The sequence below is a fragment of the Camelus bactrianus genome, chromosome 9 (assembly GCF_048773025.1).
Source record: "Camelus bactrianus isolate YW-2024 breed Bactrian camel chromosome 9, ASM4877302v1, whole genome shotgun sequence".
Classification (NCBI taxonomy): domain Eukaryota; kingdom Metazoa; phylum Chordata; class Mammalia; order Artiodactyla; family Camelidae; genus Camelus; species Camelus bactrianus.
The window spans coordinates 6,046,358-6,065,896 of record NC_133547.1 but is presented as its reverse complement, the minus strand read 5'-3'; the positions used below and the strand labels follow the sequence as shown (position 1 = coordinate 6,065,896).

Below are 19,539 nucleotides of genomic sequence, written 5' to 3'. Positions count from 1 at the left end.
GTGGTAGTTTGCCCCATTTAAGTCTTGCCTATTGATGGCATTCCTCCGATGATGGTCTGATGGGAGATGGAGATTTTGCGTTTACATGACCTGGCCCCATCTTCGGACCAGGCAGCACCTGTTCTCTTACTTCTAGCTGTCTTACATTAGCCAGAAAACTTCCGACTTCAGCTGGAGGTTCCTGGCCACTATGTGGGCTCAGGAGTTTGATTCCTTGAAGTATTTCAACACTCACACCCCTGAAGATTGGCGCTTCACGATCTCACAGGACTGGAATCCTTCCTCCCACCCCACGAATCTTTGTTTTCTTGTCTGTAAAATGGGGACGAGTTCAATTCCCACTTTAGCACTGAGAATCAATGAGACGCTGCTCATTTGACTTCAGAAAATGTTGAAAGAACACCCACAACTCAATTCAATTCATACTCATTTCTCAGAAGTAAAACTCTTTAATCTTAGAGCGCTCCTCCCAACTCCCAATCCCCACCCCCCACGCTCTCCCCCACACCAGGGCCGGAGAGTGAGGCCCCCTGCCCCCCACCTTGGGTGGACGAGGGCCCTTTAAGGCACCTGTGGGGGTGGGGGGAAAGGGATGGGAGCTGGTAACATCCTGGATACAAGGACGGGCTTTGATTGGCAGGCTGTTGTGGGATGGAACCAATCAGAGGGTGTCAGAAGCAGAAACAGGATTGGGCCATCCCTGAGGGGGCCAGAGGAACAATTGGCAGGACCTTGGCAAAAAATGACCCCAGCCCCAGTAGTGTAAAGAACGTAAATTTAAGGCCACAGGCCAATCCTGGGCACAGGAGGAGATTGGCCACGCCCCCAGGAGCCTGGAGCCAATCAGGTGGGGTAAGTCAGGAAGGGCGGATAGGACTCTCGGGCGATTGGTCAAGCCCTTTACAGCTTTCGAGCCAATCAAGGGAAGGAACTGAAGTGGATGGCCACCACCCAATCCTGGGGCTTGGCTGTGCTCTTTGGGAATGGAGCCAATGCCGTGCGAGCAAAGCCCTTGTTGCTAGGCAGAAAACGACAGTTGACCTAACCACGCCCTGATCGGGGAGCGAGCCAATCCCGTAATAGAAAGAATCTGTCACTGGGCTGAGAGCAGACAGACCCAAAAGGGAAACTGGACAGGTCCCGCTAGTCGGCGCGGGATCGGTCGTGGGCTGGAAGGGTGTTGGGGATTGGCAAAGACTGGTCAGTCCTGGAGCCGGAGGGTGTGGGAGGCCGGTCGCGGATCTGACTCGGATTGGCGGGCCCCGGGGGCGGGGCAGGGGTGTAGTGTCGTGTGGGGCGGACGCCAGGCCAGGAAGCTCCCTGCCTGGGCCTCAGTATTTCCGCTTCAGCTTCTGGAAGTCGCTGGTGTTGAGCCGTGGCCTCGGCAGGTCCCCGAAGACCTGAGTGTCCTCGGCCTCCCGCAGCACCAGCGCGCGCATGCTTGCCGCGATACGGTCCAGGTCCGGCGAGGAGGGCTGCGGAAACGGTGACACGGACAGGGTCAGCGGAAACGGTGATGGACAGGGTTAGCGTCCGCCACGGCCCCCACAACACCCATCCCAACCCCGGCGTTCAACGCCTGCACCCTGGGCTCCAGGCCCTTTCCTAGCGCTTTGCCCCTGCGATGCCCAGGGTCAGGAAGGCCCTTTACCTTGTCCTGCTCCATTTAGGGCTCTTCTACCCAACTTGACTCCACCTCCTCCAAGAAGCCTGACCCCCAGCGGAATGGGAGAAGCCACGGATAGAAGCTGGCCCTGGTCCTCTCGGAGGCACGCCTAGGACCCAGAACTCAGGCCTCAAACGTCCAGTTAATTAACTGTGCTTCCACCAGTGACAAACAAGGACAGCAGCAGCTGGTGGACTCTTGCCAGTGTGTAGATGAGGGCACTGAGAGGTGTCATGGGGAGGGGGAACCATTGGATGCATGGCCTCCTCCCTCAAGTCCATAGCTCTTTTCCAGAAGGAAGTTGAGTTCCAGTCCCAGTTCAGCCACTTACAGGCTGAGTCTCAGGGAAGTCACATGTATACTCAGTGCCTCAGTTTCCCCTCTCCTTCAGGGTGCTTTAGGGACGGGAGATGAGGACCCACCTGGGGCGAGCCCAGAAACTCCACATGTAGAATGATGTGGGAGGAACAGAGGAGGGGCCAGGAGTATGTGGGATGGGGTGGAAAGTTATTTGAGCCTCAGTTTCCCTATCTGGAAGGGATACCAAAATACTTGTGCCTTGCCCAGAGCAGGTATTCCATAAACACAGCTTTTCCTAGAAAAGAGAGGTGGCTTTCTCTACAAGGCACTGGGACGCATTATAAGGCTGTGACCATTAAAAGTGCACCACTCTGGCCCAAGAACCGGCCTTGTGAAGTGAAGGGGAGGATCAATCCTGTGAAACATGGCATCCATGTCTGAGGGCTTCCTGGAGGAGGTGGCTCTGAGCCCTTCCTGACACCCTCCTCCCGCCTCCCATTTGCCCCTCACCGGCCCATTCTCCTCATCAGACGATCGTGCTTCTGTCCTCTTCTCCTTGAAGGCCCAGACGGGCACGGACACGGGCAGGGACTTGGCGTACTGCTGTGTGGGCAGGGCTGAGGCCGGGGGCACTGAGTAGGCTGGGGGGCCGGCAGGGGTCTCCTCGCTCAGGCTCCCATCTGGGAGAGAGGGTGGACTTTAACCTCTGTCTCTGCCTTTGTCCCAGTGCCACCCCCACTCTGGGAATGGGGACAGCCTGAGACACTCACCATCTGTGCTCTCAGGGTCCGACTCACAGAAGGGGGGCAGGTCCTGGAGCGTGGTGTCCTCATCCATCACAAAGAGTCCTGCAGATGGCATTAGAGGCCCAGGCCAGTCGGGTCCAGCAGGACCCCAGCCACTGCCACCACCTCCCTGCTCCCTGCACTAGCAGGCCCTTGTAAGCCGCAGGCCTTCTGGAATTATTATTCCCTCTGCCTCAAATACCCTTTCCCTGGTTATCTGCCCGGCAGAAATAAATCCAAGTTTCTGTCTGTCTGCTGCATCCACAAGTGAAAGCAACTGGCTGGATGAATGTGAAGTCTATAAGATCTGTTTGGGATGAACTGACTCAAAAAATACAGGCTGAGAGAAATATGAGATGATTAGGATCCCTGTTTGACAAATGGGGACCTGGAGGCACAGAGAGATTAATTCACTTGCCCAAAGTCCCACATCTAGTAAGTGGTGTCATCAGGATTTGAACCCAGGCCATCTGACTCCAGAGTCTGTGCCCTTAACCCTATGAGGGTTTTCTTCAGCCACAGTGAGGAAGCCAGCCATTGGTGGTAACAATAGCAAATGAGTAACTACTACTTTTTGAGCTCCCTCCTGCCAGAAAACTCCTACTCACCCATCAAAGCCCTAATGTTACAGTGAAGTCTCTGGGAAGCATCCAACTTCCATATGGTGGGGAGGGTATAGCTCAGTGGTAGAGTGCATGCTTAGCATGCACAAGGTCCTGAGTTCAATGCCCAGGACCTCCATTTAAAAAAATTAATATAAATAAATAAACCTAATTACCTCCCCTCCAAAACAAACAAAAAGAAAACAACTTACACATGGAAAGAGCCAGTTGTTTCCTCAGCTGTTGCTTGCATCCCTGACTCCTCTTTAAGCCCTGCCTTTGCTCTCACAGGCATCAGGGACTCCAGATTTGGAAACAAGTTCTGTTCTACTCATGCTCCTGGCTCAGGAGGCTCCCTCCCACCCCGATGGCCTCCACAGGGCACTGCCATGTGTCAGGACTACAATTCCTTGGCTAGACCTGGAGTCCCAGGACAAAAGGCCCTGTGCCCAGTACCCCCAGCACAGAGCTAGTCCCAGGACACAATGTAAGGAAATGGAGGCTCAGAGAGGAGAAATGACTGGCTTAAGGTCATAGAGTGAGTCCCAGGCAAGGCGGCCTGGCCCCCAGGCTCTTTAAGACTGCAGCTTCCATGAACATCAGGACACAGGGACAAGCGAGTCATTCCCCTCCAGGAAACCCTACTGAGCAGGCATCTTACCAAGAGCCGCCCCTGCCCCTGCCCTGCTCACCTCCATTATCACTGACGCCCAGCCGCTCCCCAGAGGTCTCCGTCTCTGTTGGTTCGTCCTCGTCCTCCTCATCTTCCTCCCTGGCCAGCGTAGGCCGGGGAGGGCTCCGTGCGGGGCTGGGTGGCTGTGGTGCTGGTGGGGGTGCAGGGGGCCGGGCAGCGGCGGCAGCCCGGTGGGCCAGGGCGATGTCGTGGAGGCAGCGGCGGGCAGCCTCCGCCAGGGCCCCGCGACCGTGGGCAGCATAGGCGCAGGGACCTGGGCGGGGCGGCGGGGGTGGTGCAGCCGTCAGCAGCACCAGTTCCGTGCCCGTCCGGGCCCGGAAGCGCTCGGCAGCCCCCACCACGGCCTCCCATAGCTCCTCGGGGCGCCCCGATGCCATCCGCGCCCTGCGGGGCAGAGCAGGACACTGGGCTGAGGCTTCGCAACTTGAACGTCCACATGCACCCAGCCCCACGTGTCCATCTGTCCCTGGCTGCCACCTCCTATCCACCCTATCCCAGCTGAGCTCAGCATCTTCCCCCATCTTCCCCTGATGTTCTCCATCTCGCAGCCCCATCTGTTCTCCCTGCCTGTCCTCGCAGCCCAAGTATCTCCTCTCTGCCCCGCCCTGTCCAATATCAGAGCCACGAGTCACACGTGACTCAGGAGCACTTGAGATGTAACGGGTCCAAAGTGGTAGGTGCCACGAGTGTGAAATCCACACGGGATTTGAAAGACTTAGCGCAAAAAGGCAGGATGTGAAACATCTTGTGAGCCATCTGAAATTGATTAAATGTTGAAATTATGACATTTATTTCTGCTGGCTAAATAAAATATATGGTGAAAATAAATTTCATCTGTCTTTTTACTCGTTTTAATGTGGCTTACACAAAATTGGAAATTATACACGTGGCTTGGACCATGTTTCTTTTGACCCTGGAGCTGACCCTGCTCCTCCCCAGCATCCCCAGGACAAGGTCAAAGCTCCCCAGCCTGGCACTGGAGGGCCTCCCCCGGCCTCGCATCCTTCCAGAATCCTGAGGCCCGAGACTTTCAATCAAGGCGGGACCCCTCCTCTGTGACCTGGACCACCTGTCCTCCATCCACCTGTCCTCCATTTTCTTGTCACTCTTTCACTCACCTTCCCCACCCATGGGCTCCCACAATGTCTGAGTGACCCTTATCCAAGCACACATCCCTCTGGGGAGCAAGATCTACATCCATTTCCCCAGCCAGCATAGGAGGCCCTTGCTTTGCCCAGCATGTGGCAGGCCTTGGGGAGCCAGGCTGGAGCAGAAAATGGCGTGCCAGCTGCTCTCTACGCCTGGACTCCACTCAAAAAGCTCTTGTACTTCTGATGAGACTGTTCCAGCAGTTCTTCTGAAAGTCTCCCCAGACCCCCCAGGATGGATCAGATGCCTTCCCTAGAGGCACGAGCTTGTCACACAAGCTCGTGACAGCTGTACCTCTGTCTGCTTCCTCCATCAGACTATGAGCAGCCCAAGATCGGCGATCTGTGTCTCCAGAACAGCTCAGCTCTACAGAGACCACCTGCAGGAGGCATCTCCTTACAAGGTGAGAACAAGTGGCAACGGGCCTGGCTACCTGCTCTGACTCTCTCAAACCTGCTGTGTGACCCTGGACCACTGATTGACCTTCTCTGTGCCTCACTGTGTAAACCACAGTGTTTGAGCCCAGGCTGCTGGGCAGATGAGGAGCTTCCTCAGAGAGGAAGCAGGCTCCCCATCACTGAAGGGATTGAAACAGGGCTGTGATTGAGCCCTCCAGGGGGCAGAGTAGCTTGATTGTAATTTGCAGGCCCTTTGTGACTCATGATCATAGAAGCCAGGGTTTGCTGAGCACCCACTCTGTGCCAGGACTCTGTGCCTGTCCTCTCGCCTCCTACCTGAGCCACTAAGGAAGGAGCTGTTACCTTACAAATGGAGTACAAAGCCCTCGTTGGAAGCCACATGCAGTGAGAGCACAACGAGCAGCCGTCCTGATAGACCCTGGAGCAAGTTGGTATCGCACCTCCCACAGGTGGGGGACCCAAGTGTGTCATCAACCATCTCATCCCATCCTCCCACTACCCCTGTGAGGGAGGAGCTCTTATGACCCTACTTGACAGTTGCAAACTGAGGCCCACGGAGATTCAATATCTTGACCAGGGTCATTCGGCTAGAGAGAGGAGAGCTGGGACCTGAATTTGGCCATCTGGATTCAGAACCTGTTGTTAACCCCAAATGTCATCCTGCCTACCTCATGAGGAAAGATTTATGATCTCCTAATCCAGATGGGAAAAGTGAGGCTCAGAGAACTTAAGGTACTGGCTGGAAAACACAAGTAGAAAGGGCAGAAGTAGGGCTGAAATTGCTGTCCGCTCGACTCCAAAACTCAACAGAACTGGGAGGTGCTCAGGGTCTCACAGCCACTCCTCACGTCATCCCCACCTGATGGAGGAAACAGGCTCAGGGCAGGGAAATGACTGGTCCACAGTCACAGAGCCTGGTAGTGCTAGGCCAGAAGTTCTCACTTCCTTAGGACATCAAGATCAAACTCCTCTCTTAGAGGAGACTTCTGAGTAGATCAATCTCCTAGATCTTAGAAGTTGAAAAGAGTAAAGTGGGAGTGAGTGGGTCATGAGGGTCCCGCACGCAACTCAAAGAGGAGACAAGGGCAAAAAGGAGGCGGGCGACTCCCGCAGACCTCTCTGCCAAGGCCTCGAGGCTCTCTGGAGTCAGTTACCCAACAGGAGAGCAGCCAAGCCAAGTACCCCACAGGAGAGTCTCCCACCTCTTCAGCCTCGGGAGCAAGTCCTGTATCTTCCAAGGGGCTGAGAGATGGAAGACCCCTTCCCCCAAATGGAGGCGAGACCTGTTCCCCACAGGAGGGAGAAGGGAGAGGTAAGGTGACTGGCCTTTTAGGATGAGGGGAAGAGGTGAAGTCAGGAAACTGACTCCAGGAAGAGGTGAGGCAAGAGTCCCCCAAGGAATGAGTGACACTAGCGAAGTGCTCTCCAACCACCTGTCAAACTGGAAGTAAACCCCTTTTCCGCCCAAGGTGGGAGGAACTCCAGGATGCAACCCGTGGCCGGGGGCAGTTGAATGCCTGGATTCTTTCTATACCGCTCAGATGCCACCCTACTTCGCCTGGGGGTTCAGGGTAGACCCATTTCGCTAGGAAGAAAACAGGAAATCCCGCCCAGGTGGGGGCCAGGACCGGAAGTCCCGCCTTTGGACGGGTGAGGGGAGCCCCGAGGCCCCACCAAGTAACCCCCCGACCCTGTGGACATGGTCCACAGCCAAGATAAGTATCCTAATAGGTCTGAAGACCGGAGGTAAGACTGTCGAAGCTTTGCCTCGAGTCAGACACGACGGTTCCCGCGGGCGACACCTTTCCAGCGCTCAGCATAGGGTCACTGGGGGATCTCTGCGCTCTGACCTACGCAGGCTATACCCTTCCCGCAAGCGGCTCGCCCTCCAAGCTCCCCTCTCCTCCAGACAGCCAAATCCTCCCCACACCGCGGTTCACAACGCCGCCTCCACTCACGTGCCCGTAGCCAGCATGGCCGGCCCGGCGCCGTCGCCGCCCTCAAAAGACATGGCGGCGCCATGCGTCACTTCCGCGTGGTTGGCCCGCCTCCATTCTATACACTCCGCCTCCCTTATCCCGGCCGCCCAACCCCAAGATGGTGGTTACGGGGGTTTCACCGGGTCACAAGGGGGCAAAGGCGACAGCCGGGTGCCCACAAGAAAGATTTGAAAGAAAGGCTTCAGCTTGCTCGGAAACAAACCTAAACCATTTCGACTTGCCCTCAAGAAATAGGGGCAAATGCACAGACACACCCAGGACCACAGGACTCGAATGCAAGCGACCTGACGTCCCTCACCCATAATAACTTCTTCCACAGAACTGATGGAAAGTAGTGCCCGTTAACCAGCCTGGCATCATTTACCCACAATGTACATGGGTTCTCCAGCCTATCCCCTCTCAGCACCAAGACTGGCAAAGATCCAACATGGCAGCCTTTCTTGCTTCGGCTTGCCCAGCTTCAATATGGCGGGCCGAGACCGCTTTCTCTCGATGGTGACTCAGGAATTCGTCCGGGACCGCTTCGTTCCCGGGGATACTGACGGCTTCATCTCCTTAACCCGAGTCCTTCGGCGCTTCGTGTGATGTACAGCAACTCTCACCTTTCCTTTTATCCGATTCTCTCTTCCAGGACCTTGGTACCGCGCCCCGCAGACAGATGGGACTGCCCCGCATTAACATGGCCGCAGCTGACCGGCCTTAGCTCTGCCCTCGAGCAAAATGGCATCTCTTTGGCTTCGATGCCAGTATACAATATGAAGAAAGGAGTAACCATTTAGGAGCTAGCTTGAGCCAGGGGGCGGAGCTCTTGGACCGCCCCCTTGTTTACTTCGTGGTTAGGACGGTAGCACTGCGCCTGCGCACTCTTGCTGGCCCCTCCACCTTTCAGTGTCTGCCATGTGACTTGAAACCTCGTGGTTCGAGTTCAACCACCCCATTCTGAAAAATGGTTACACCCACTCCTGTTCTAGTACAGATAAGGGCGCTACCACTGTCTGGGCTTGAGGGGAGTCTACTATCCGGATGTGACAGCACGCTGACCCGGAAAAGGAGGGGGCCGGGGCACTGGGGCCTCCACCGCGGCTATGGAGGGAGCCGGTTACAGGGTAAGTATTGAAGACGCTTTCTTTCGCTTCTGTCTATGGAAAACGCCCCCCTCCGGCGGTCAGCTTCTTTCTCAGGCCTTGCTGGGGCTCTGGGAGCCTTGTACATCCTTAACAAACACACCACTCCCTTAATAAACGAGCTGTCACCGTTTCTTCCACTGCCGTAGGAAGACCCGTATCACTTAGCCCCGCCCCCTGGGCTGCTGAGATGCCCTTCTAGGCCCCGCCCACTTTGGAATGCACTCCTCCTTCCCTCCCTCCCCATTCTCCAGAGTCCGAGATGCTTGGTTGGTATTCAGGCTTCATCGCTCCCGGCCCCATCCCCTAGGTGATGCTACCCCGGGGCCTGTTCCCTGAGGAATAGCTCCTCCCTGGGTCTGCTCCCATTGGCTCCCTTCTGGGCCCCGCCCCTCACTGGTTCCCGTCCCTAGGTGGTGTTTGAGAAGGGAGGCGTGTACCTGCACACCAGTGCCAAGAAGCACCAAGACCCGGACTCCCTCATCAACGGCGTCATCCGTGTGGTGGAAAAGGTGGGCTGGGAGGGAGAAGGCCTCGGGCAGGCCCGGAGCGGGGTGGAGGCTGCATCTGTAGGAGTACAGTGTGGAGGTCAGCGATTGGATCTTAGGAAGGCTGGAGGTGGGGAATGTAAGGAGGAGGAGGGCTTTCTAAGGCTGAGGGTCCAGAACAGGAAAGAAGTTTGAAAAAATGGTTTGAGGAGTTTGGAGGGGATCCCCTCCAACTCCTCTTTCCTTCCTTCAGGACAATGATGTCCTCCTCCACTGGGCTCCTGTAGAGGAGGCTGGAGATTCCACCCAAATCCTCTTCTCCAAGAAGGTAGGCTTTCCTTGCTTCCCCCTTCTCCACTTGCTTTTTTTCTAGGGTCGCGGCACTGGAAAGCTTCTCTGAAGGACCTGGGTACAAACCCAGACCTACCCTTGGGGCATGTGTGACCCTGGTTGAGATCTAGGTTTTCTCTGCCCCTCGGTTTCCTCTTCTCTGGAAAGTGGGGCTGAAGATGCCCATTTACAGAAAGAAAGCAGATGGAATGAGATTTGTGGCCGTGGGGACACCTGCCTGCCTCCTCACTCCCTTTGCTTCTTGGGGGAGCCCTGCCAGGGTGCAGGAGGACACCTCAGCCTGTGGATTCAGGTCCCATGGGTTCTCAGCCCATAAGGACTTGAAGGAGTGTGGCATTTCTCTTGGGCAGTCCTGCCTTCATGTCCAGAGAGGGAACAGGACTTGATGGAAGCTACTGACTCACTTTGCCAGGATTCCTTCCTTTCCCAGGTACAAGAGGTCTCATTTCCAGAGGTCTTGTTGCCAGGCCTTGTGCTGGAGTCCAGAATCCAAACCAGTCACTGCCTAAGTCCTCACCCTTCGTTCTCTTTTTGAGAAACTGAGGCACAATGAGAGGAAGCCCCTTTCCTGAGGTCAGAAAAGCTGAGTATTGTCGGAACTCAGATTTGAGCTCAGACACAATGATCCCAGAGCCCTGCCTCTTCCTGGGGAGCAGACGTTTGGGCTGGGACTCTAAAGATGAGAAGGGGGCAAGGATATATTTCAGAGATGGCAGGAGGAAATATATTTCAGGGCACAGGGGGAAGTAGGGTTTCTCTGTAGAGGGGTTTGCTGGAAAAGTGATTGGGCCTGAAATGCCAGGCTGAGAAGAGGTATAGGGGTGCTTTGTCCTTGTTTGGTGACATCAGTGCCTGGATCACTGAGATCCTACTGTATTTGGCACTAGTGGCCTTTAAATGACTACTTCAGCTGCAGCAATGACATCTACCTCTTAAGGCAGGAAAAAGGGAGCCAGCAGGGTGCCAGACACATCTGTCCTCATCAGGAAAAGCGAAAGATTTCCCAGAAACCCCCTACATCAGTTAGGAGTTACATTTCGCTATGTGTAATATAAACAGGAATACCAGTGGCCTAAACAATATAGCAGCTCATTTCTCTCCTAGCACAAAACCCAGAAGTCAGCGGTACAGGTTCATTTGTTATCAGTGACCCCCCTTCCTTCCATCACTGCTCTGCCATTCTCAGCATGTGGCATCCATCCTCAACACATGGCATCTCTCCTTAAAGCTGACTCGTGGTCCAAACAGGCTGCTAGAGCTCCAGCCTTTTTAACTGTTTTTGCACACTCTACATGTGTGCTGCAAGCTGGCCAAGGAGCTCTGCTCATCGTGATTACTCAAGGAAGCATGCTGCTAGAGCAGCTACCATCTTAAAGGTCTCCATTCCTTGTGGCAGAGGTAAAGACAGCTCTAGAAGTCTTGCCTTGGCAGTTAAACAGTCCATCCTGGAAGTGATACATCCCAACCCTTTGGGCAGAACTAGCTGCACACCTCCAATTAGCCAGTACAGTTCAGTGTAATCCTGCTGTGTGCCCAAGAGGCAGAGAGCTGTAAATATTTGGCAGACAGCGCTACTTGCTGCTATTATGTTGGTAAACACTGGCGAAATCATCCATTTCTTCATGTCACAAAACACAGAAGGCAGAGATGGGGCTGCCAGGGCTGGTTCAGCAGGTTGTGGACAGGTGTCCCCACTTTTCCTTGGCCTTCCCCTCATGGCCCTAGTTGGCTGCCACAGCGCCAAACACCATGTCCTCCCTTGACAGCATCCTGAGGCTAGCTGAATATGCTGTTTACTCCTGCAGGCACCTTTTTATCAGGAATTTGCCTTCTTCAAACTCCCCACAGCTCTCAGCTCCCACTGGGCAGAGTTGAGTCCCTAGACCACTCAGAACCATAGGGAAGGTTGGGAAAGCAGATATTGGGAGATTTCAGCTTCCGTTGTGCTGGGCACTTAATGTTACTTTCCATAACATGAACATAGAACAAACTGTGAGCCAGCTACTTATAATTTCACTTACCGTAAAACTCAATAAAGCTCAAGCTTTATGAAAATTTATATTTTTCAGTGTGCATAATTCAGTGGTTTTTAATATTCACAAGATTTTTCAACCATCACCACCATCTAATTCCAGAACATTTTATCATCCCTGGAAGAAACTTTGTACCTGTACTCCCCTCCCCCAGCCCCTGGCAGCCATTAATCTGCTTTCTGTCTCTATAAATTTGCCTTTCTGGACATTTCATATAAACAGAATCATACAATATGTGGTTCTTTGGGACTGGGTTTTTATATTTAGGATCCTTTCAAGGTTTATTCCTATTGTAGCATCTGTCAGTAACTTCCTTTTTAGAGCTGAGTAAAATTCTGTTGTAGGGATCTACCCATTTTGCTAATTCATCAGTTTGAGAGACAGTGGGTTGTTTCTACTTCTTGGCAGTCATGACTGATGCTGCTTTGAACATCCCTGTGTCAGTTTTTGCGTGGGTGTTCATGTTCATTTCTCTTGGGTATGTACTTAGGAGCTGGGTCATGTGCTAATTTTATGTTTAACCTTTTGAGAACCTGCCAGATGGTTTTCTAGAGTGGCTGCACCATTTTACATTCCTGCCAGCAGCGTAAGAGGTTCCAGTTTCTCTGCATCCTCACCAACACTTGGTATTACCTGTGTTTTTTAATTCTAGCCATCTCAGTGGGTGTGAAGTAGTATCTGATCGTGGTTTTGATTCAAGTGACCCTAGTGACTACTGATTATTTACTTTAAGCTTAGTGACCTCTGGCAGGCTGACTGCAAAGCACCCCAGCCCCTGCTTAACTATGTGCTTCCCATATGATGGTGCTTTGATTAATGACCCTGGACAGGTGCTGTGCCCTCTTTGCGCCTCAGTTTCCCTCTTTGTTTGATGGGGCTTTGGATCCAGGGTGGCCTGGAGGCTCAGATCTGGAAACCCTGAATCCACCATCCCTCAGTCTCTTCCTCTCTTTCCCCAAGGATGTCTGTGGGGGTGACTCCTGCACCTCTGAGGAGGAACCGACCTTTGACCCTGGCTATGAACCTGACTGGGCCGTCATCAGCACTGTGCGGCCACGGCCCCGCCACTCGGAGCCCACGAGAGGTAGGCTGAGCTGATGCCCCTGGAGGGGCAGGTGGAGACACGACTTACCCCAGTGGTCATGGCTCCATGGGCTTTGTGCCCACAGTCAAGGTGGCCGCCCAGCAGCGGCCTTCCAGTCCCAGGAGAGCGGGTGGGGTGCAGGTCCAGTGTGGCCAGCGTCTCTGGGGTTCACAGCCTTGCTCATCCCTCCAGGCTCCCTGATCGGCTGTGGGCACCCCCCCATAAGTCCTGCCCCTGAAGTCTTCCAGGCTGCAGGGGCAACAACTTCAGGGTGACAAGATAATTTGGACTATCCTGGAGTCACACAGGGTGCTGGGGGCCCCAGGGGTGGTATCTAACCCCCCAGGGGGTGGAGAAGCCTTCCGTGAAGAGGTGGTGCCAGAGCCTGGCTCTGAGGGACGCTTGGAGCTTCCTCTCCCGGCAGGGAGAGCAGGGGAGCAAGGCCAGAGGCACGGGGCACTGTGGAGTGAAGAGGGGGTCGGAAGTGAGACAGACAAGGGGCAGGGGACGGACCTGAGGGGCAGCAGGGAGCCCAGGGAGATTCTGGAGCAGGTACATGTCCACCGGACTCCCCTCTCGTTTCCTTTGGTTCCTTTTCCGGAGGAAAAGGCTGGCTCGTGGTGGGCTCTCGGGAGACGCTCTGGCTCTCCACGCCCACTCCTGACACCGCGCTGCCCCCCTAGGTGCAGAGCCCAGCTCCCCCCGGGGCTCCTGGGCCTTCTCGGTGAGTCTAGGGGAACTCAAGTCCATCCGCCGTTCCAAGCCAGGCCTCAGCTGGGCATACCTGGTCCTGGTCACACAGGCCGGAGGCTCCCTGCCCGCGCTGCACTTCCACCGCGGGGGCACCCGTGCCCTGCTGCGCATCCTCAGCCGTTACCTGCTGTTGGCCAGGTGAGCCTTCTCCTAGTGCCAAGCCTTTGGCCAGGCCCCATCCCTCCCTGGCTGCAGCCGGACCCTGCAAGTCTGTGAAGGAAATGCAAGGCTGATTTAAAGGCAGAAAGAGAGTTGAGTGGCACATGTAATCTTGAAGTCAAAGGGTAGATTGAGATCAGGCAGGACCTGGGTCCTAGAATGTAGAAAGAGTTGCTTTTTCTCCCCTGGAGTTTGTATCGTTCTCTGGGGCCCCGGTGGAGGGAAAGCACCTGTTTCCCCTGATTCCAGCAGCATCCTGGGGCTGCCTCCCGTCAGTCACCCTGGCCGGGGAGGTGGAAGGCCTTTATTAGCAGTCCTGGGCCCACCCCTGGGGTCTCAGGCCTGGGATAAAGGATTCCCCAGGGGAAGTCGGGACGCTGGGACAGACATGAGGCCCTCTCCCTGTGTGTCACCACAACGGCCTGCCCTCCAGCTCCCCGCAGGACTCCCGCCTCTACCTTGTCTTCCCCCATGACTCGTCGGCCCTCTCCAACTCCTTCCACCACCTCCAGCTCTTTGACCAGGACAGCTCCAACGTCGTGTCTGTGAGTCCCCAGGGCCAGGTGGGCGGGAGTGGGCAGAGGGGCGGGTCACACGGGCCAGGCAGGGAGGGTGGACTGTGACCACCGTCGGCCTTGTCCCCAGCGCTTCCTCCAGGATCCCTACTCCACCACCTTCAGCAGCTTCTCCCGTGTGACCAACTTCTTCCGGGGAGCCCTGCAGCCACACCCGGAGGGGGCCTCCCCAGACCTGCCTCCTGCCCCCGATGATGAGCCTGAGCCTGGCTTTGAGGTCATTTCTTGTGTGAGTATCAGGGTGGACCCCGCTGCTTTCTGGCTGCCACCTTGGGCATGTGACTGTATTTCCTTGCTGAAGTGGAGATAATGGTCCCACCCTCATAGGGTTGCATGAGTGACTTGGCAGAAAATGCTTATTGCTTGTGTGCCTGGTGCCTGTTATTACTGGGGGGAGCTCCTGGCTCGGGAGGTGACTTTTCCGCTGACCCAAGAAAGGAGATGCTTCCCACCCTGAATGTGAACTGTCAGTCCCGCTAAGGGCTCTGAGCTGATGCGGAGGTGGCCTGGGATGGGCTGGGGAGCACAGTGGGGCCCCCCACAGACAGGAGACCAGCAGGCCCGGCTGAGGCCCAGGGCCCACTCACCTTGTATCCTGCAGGTGGAGCTGGGGCCACGGCCAGCTGTGGAGCGAGCGCCTCCGGTCACAGAGGAGGAGTGGGCCCGACACGTGGGTCCTGAGGGCCGCCTGCAGCAGGTCCCTGAGCTGAAAGCCCGCATCTTCTCAGGGGTGAGGAGCTAAGTGAGTGGGCAGGGCTGGCCAGGGCCGGTGGGTAGCCAAGGGGAGGCCCCTCTGAGCCGCCCTTCTGCCCCATCTTCCAGGGTCTGAGCCCCAGCCTGCGGCGCGAGGCCTGGAAGTTCCTCCTGGGGTACCTGAGCTGGGAGGGCTCCACCGAGGAGCACAAGGCCCACGTGCGCAAGAAAACGTGAGTGAGAAGCCGTGGCCTCCTGCCCTACTGGGCTCCAGCCCCTGACCTCCCCGGCCTCCCAAGTCGATTGGAGGTTTTTGATCAACAACACCTCCCAAGGGCAGTCTGGCAGCAGCGTGCCACAGGCGCACTGTGCACTTGCTCCCCAAACATCGGTTGCACTGACCACACACTTTCACCGCTTTGCAGCAGGCTTCCTGACCCCATGGGGCTACCTCTCCTCACTCCCAGTGTATCTTGTGCCTCTGCTGTGTGTCCTGGTCCCTGCCCCCGGTGCTGTCTGTCCAGTGGGGGTGACAGACTTTGAACCAAAGCCCCGTGTTCTGTATCACGAGATACGTCAGGAAGGGGAAGCATGGGGGCGGTGGTGAGAATGACCTGGTGGCCCACTGCAGTCTGCGTGGTCAGAGAGGGGCTCTGAGGCGGTGACCTGGGCTGAGCCCCAAAGGATGAGGAGGCGGCTGGCGTGTCCTTACCATCTCACTTCTCCCCACCCCTCAGGGATGAGTATTTCCGCATGAAGCTGCAGTGGAAGTCTGTGAGCCCGGAGCAGGAGCGGAGGAACTCCCTGCTGCATGGATACCGCAGCCTCATCGGTGGGGGGCAGGGCAGGGCTGGGATGGTGAGACTGGAAACAGTGGGGAGAGGATGGAGGGAGCTGCCTCCCCAAGAACCAGGGCAAGGTCATTTATCGGGGTGGAGGGGGAGTGAAAGAGGGGTGAGCAGGAATGGAATGGCCAGGACCGGGCAGTGGGAGACGGGGAGCAGGGGAGAGGAGTCAGGTTCTTTGGGTTCAAATCTGCCATCTACTCACTGCGAGATCTTGGCAAAGTGATTTTACCATCCTGAGCCTCAGTGTTCCCATCTACACCCTGTCCCCACAGAGAGAGACGTGAGCCGCACTGATCGGACAAACAAATTCTACGAGGGCCCCGAGAACCCAGGGCTGGGGCTGCTGAACGACATCCTCCTCACCTACTGCATGTACCACTTTGACCTTGGTGCGCGGCAGCCCGTGAAGGGGCTGGGGGCCGGGCCTTCCCTGTGGGGGGAGGGGGCTGCAAGCCTGGGCTGGGCCCTGACGCTGTTTCCCCCCCAGGTTATGTCCAGGGCATGAGTGACCTCCTCTCTCCGATCCTCTACGTCACTCAGAACGAGGTGGATGCCTTCTGGTGTTTTTGTGGCTTCATGGAGCTCGTGGTGAGGCTCAGGGCAGGGGTGGGAGAAAGGCCCCCTCAGAGGATAGGGGGCTGGCTCCTCACGTGGCCCTCCCTCCCGCAGCACGGGAACTTTGAGGAGAGTCAGGAGACGATGAAGCGGCAGCTTGGGCAACTCCTGCTGCTCCTGAGGGTCCTGGACCCGCCGCTCTGCGACTTCCTAGGTACCGCATCTGGGCCGATGGGCAGGGCATGGGAGTGGCCACCGACAAAGTCCAGGAAGTCTGATCACAGTCCAGACAAGGGAGAGATCCCCATAGAACCTAGAACTGACATGTGAAAGCAGGATTGCAGTTTTGGAGCAAAACCGCAGAGGCAGATGTGGGTGCACTGGCACCTTCACGCCCTGTCAGGTAACCTTCCACTTCTCAGGTAAGGGACTGGGTGTGGCTCCTCCCAGTCCTCACCTCCACCTAGCTTTTATCTCCACTCACCCTGGAGGCTCTGGGGATTAAAAACTGGTTCTCTGGGCTCCTGGGGTTAGGACTGCTGCGTTTCGGCTTTACAATTTGCCTTTGTTACTCGTTCAATGTAAAAAGTGTAGGAAATTCTGATAAAGAGAAGAAAGTAAAAGTTGCTGTTGGTAGGGTTAGTCTTTCAAATGCAGATCGTGATAAACTGGCTTACCTGTGGGCGTTTCCTCACTGACTTTTAGGAGTGCCCTGCGGGAGGGAGACAAAACTGGCCTCACTTCACTGAAGAGGAAACTAAGGCTTAGAAAGCCCCTGCCACTTCTGCGGGCATCCGGACAGGAGCTGCCTCTCTTGTCGCTGAAAGTTTTCCAAACCATCAGTCTTTTTTTATTTTTTTGGGTGGGGGAAGTAAACCATCAGTCTTAATGACTGCATGGTGTTCTGTCCAGCTTAAGGATGTACAAAAATAGATTTGTCCTGACCTGCTGGACATTTAGGTTATGTGCGGTTTTTCACCATGATGAATCTGTATTTGTGGCTAATTTCTTGAGGTTAAATTCCTAGATGTGAAATTGTATCCAGCACAGTACATATTTTTACAGCTTTTGAAACGTTTGCACCACATTCCCAGAAAGTCAGGCCAGCTTTTTTTTGCCAGCAGTGTACACAAGTGCTGGCTTCCTCACGCCTCCACCAGCTTTGGGTGTGGAATATATCTGATTTTCCCTTGAGTGGACTGATCTTACTGCTACCCTTCCACGTGAGAGTGGAGAACATGGGACTAGCTCACCTTGTCTGGAGGCTGGAAGGCAGGATGGGAGAGGGTCCTGTTGACACCAAGCTCTCCTTCCACTTGCCTAGACTGGTGGAGGTTCTTACAATCAGCGTGACTTCTTAGGGTCCCAGTCTGAGCACTGAGCACACTGAATGAGCGGGAGTGGAGTTGATTTTGAGATGGCTCTGTGCTGAGCACTGTCCCTCCCACCACTGTCCTCCCCTAGACTCCCAGGACTCTGGCTCTCTCTGCTTCTGCTTCCGGTGGCTGCTCATCTGGTTCAAGAGAGAATTCCCCTTCCCGGATGTCCTTCGGCTGTGGGAGGTGGGCCGGCCAGTTTGGATGGGAGAGCTGAGAACTGAGCTGCTGATGGGCAGGGCTGGGAGGGGGGTGGGAGGGGGGTGGGCAGGGCGAGGGGCAGAGCTGGGTGGGACCTCAGTCAGAGGCTTTGTGGTGACCCCTCCCTCTGGCACTGCTAGGTGCTGTGGACTGGGCTCCCCGGACCCAACCTGCACTTGCTGGTGGCCTGTGCCATCCTGGACATGGAACGGGACACCCTCATGCTTTCTGGCTTTGGCTCCAATGAGATCCTCAAGGTGAGACCCTGGCTCCCTCCCAGTCCCCACTCTCTCCTTGGCCCTCCTCACCTGCTTGGAGGAGACACATCAGCTGGCTGTGAACTCCGTGGAGGCTGGCACGGGGCCTTTCGGTAATGGGTACTCAAAACAGGGTTGTTGAAAGTGTGATTAGCTAAGGTGGGAGGCCGGTGGCCATGAGCCCGGGTCTGTTTTACATCTTACGCCTGGCTCTGGGCGGTGTTCTCATTCTCGCAGAGCATGCGGCCCCTGCATAAGGGGAGCCCTGCCCCTCCCCCAGTGCACTAATGTGGGGCGGGGCCGCCGGGGTGGAGCTCAGGACCCTTTTCCTTGTATCCTGCGCCTGGCGGAGCAGCTCGAGAGAGCATGACCTCCCTGATACCCCAGCTCCACTATGAGCCCCAAGAAGGTCAGCCCAGTCTGTCTTCCTTCCATTGTATCCCCAGCACGAGGCACAGAGTAGGCGCTCGGGCGGTGGTGGTTAAGTGCTTGCAGGCAGGCAGGCCTGACCCACCCCCTCCCGCAGCACATCAACGAGCTGACCATGAAGCTGAGCGTGGAGGACGTGCTGATGCGGGCTGAGGCCCTCTACCGACAGTTGACCGCCTGCCGGGTGAGTCCCTGACCACTCCCCATCGTCCCCCAACCCACGTCAAACCTCTGACTTTTCCTTCCCTACCCCCAACCCTCCAGGAGCTGCCCCACAATGTGCAGGAGGTCCTAGGTCTGGCGCCGCCCACAGAGCCCCACAGCCCCTCACCCCCTGCCTCCCCACTGCCGCTGTCACCCACCCGGGCCCCACCGGCTCCGCCGCCCTCTGCGGACACAGTCACGCAGCCTGACAGCAGCCTGGAGATCCTTCCAGAGGAGGAGGAGGAGGAAAGCGCAGACTCTTAACCCTGCTGGGCGCATTCTCAGTACAGACACTTCAAGCTTCCGCCCCCGCGACCCGCCGCTCCCCTAGGCTGGGGAGGAGAGGTGCAAACAGGGGCGGGGCTCTCCACCACGCCTTTCTCGCTCTACTCATTGGCTGATTTCTTGAAACTGACACTTTTATCCAATTGGCCTCTAGTAGGTGGAGAGGAGGCCACCACTTTGGCTTGGACCTTGATGGGGGAGGGGGTGGCTCGTGGTCTCTGCAGAATCGATGTCAGACCACTGTGACCCCGATCCCAACAATGAGACCTAAGGGGGGCCCCCTTGGGGTTGAGTGGTGGGGGTTTGTGGAGGCAGGGCTCCCCTACCTGCCTGAGTTTGGGGCTTTTAGAGAATGAGAATTGGGCGTTGGAGTGCGGCCTCCACCTAGTGGCTGTGCGGAGGCACATCCCGGGCGTAACCGAGATGGAAGGGCCTCCAGAGCTGCTCTCTAGGCCCCTGTCTACCAGCTTCTTGTCAAGAGAAAAATAAACTGGTGTTTAACCCACTGT

The 19,539-nt window shown here is 56.1% G+C and overlaps 2 protein-coding genes across 11 annotated transcripts; one reads left to right on the top strand and one right to left on the bottom strand.

Moving 5' to 3' along the window:
- Positions 1-426: 426 nt before the first annotated feature.
- On the bottom strand, positions 427-8,367 carry AKT1S1 (AKT1 substrate 1). Of its 9 annotated transcripts, none has more exons than XM_074369222.1 (6): positions 8,218-8,367; positions 4,046-4,431; positions 2,737-2,814; positions 2,477-2,646; positions 1,652-1,775; positions 427-1,475 (listed from the first exon to the last, which is right to left on the bottom strand). In XM_074369222.1, the coding sequence occupies exons 2-6, from the start codon at positions 4,422-4,424 to the stop codon at positions 1,144-1,146; spliced, it is 1,083 nt and encodes a 360-aa protein (XP_074225323.1). In that variant the 5' UTR covers positions 4,425-4,431; positions 8,218-8,367; the 3' UTR covers positions 427-1,143. The 9 variants fall into 9 exon arrangements, with proteins under 9 accessions (XP_074225323.1, XP_074225321.1, XP_074225325.1 ...); XM_074369220.1 differs by lacking the exon at positions 8,218-8,367 and adding an exon at positions 7,914-8,192; XM_074369224.1 differs by lacking the exon at positions 8,218-8,367 and adding an exon at positions 7,980-8,192.
- A 119-nt stretch (positions 8,368-8,486) lies between these two features.
- TBC1D17 (TBC1 domain family member 17) lies at positions 8,487-19,535 on the top strand. Of its 2 annotated transcripts, XM_010947003.3 has the most exons (17): positions 8,527-8,721; positions 9,153-9,251; positions 9,481-9,555; positions 12,572-12,695; positions 13,379-13,586; positions 14,041-14,152; positions 14,253-14,411; positions 14,784-14,912; positions 15,005-15,108; positions 15,613-15,707; positions 15,996-16,112; positions 16,211-16,311; positions 16,393-16,492; positions 17,743-17,840; positions 17,996-18,112; positions 18,639-18,725; positions 18,806-19,535. In XM_010947003.3, exons 1-17 carry the CDS (start codon positions 8,701-8,703, stop codon positions 19,007-19,009), a joined length of 1,950 nt encoding a protein of 649 aa, XP_010945305.2. In that variant the 5' UTR covers positions 8,527-8,700; the 3' UTR covers positions 19,010-19,535. The 2 variants fall into 2 exon arrangements, with proteins under 2 accessions (XP_074225315.1, XP_010945305.2); XM_074369214.1 differs by lacking the exon at positions 18,806-19,535 and having other exon boundaries at positions 8,487-8,721; positions 18,559-18,685.
- The last annotated feature ends 4 nt before the right edge of the window (positions 19,536-19,539 follow it).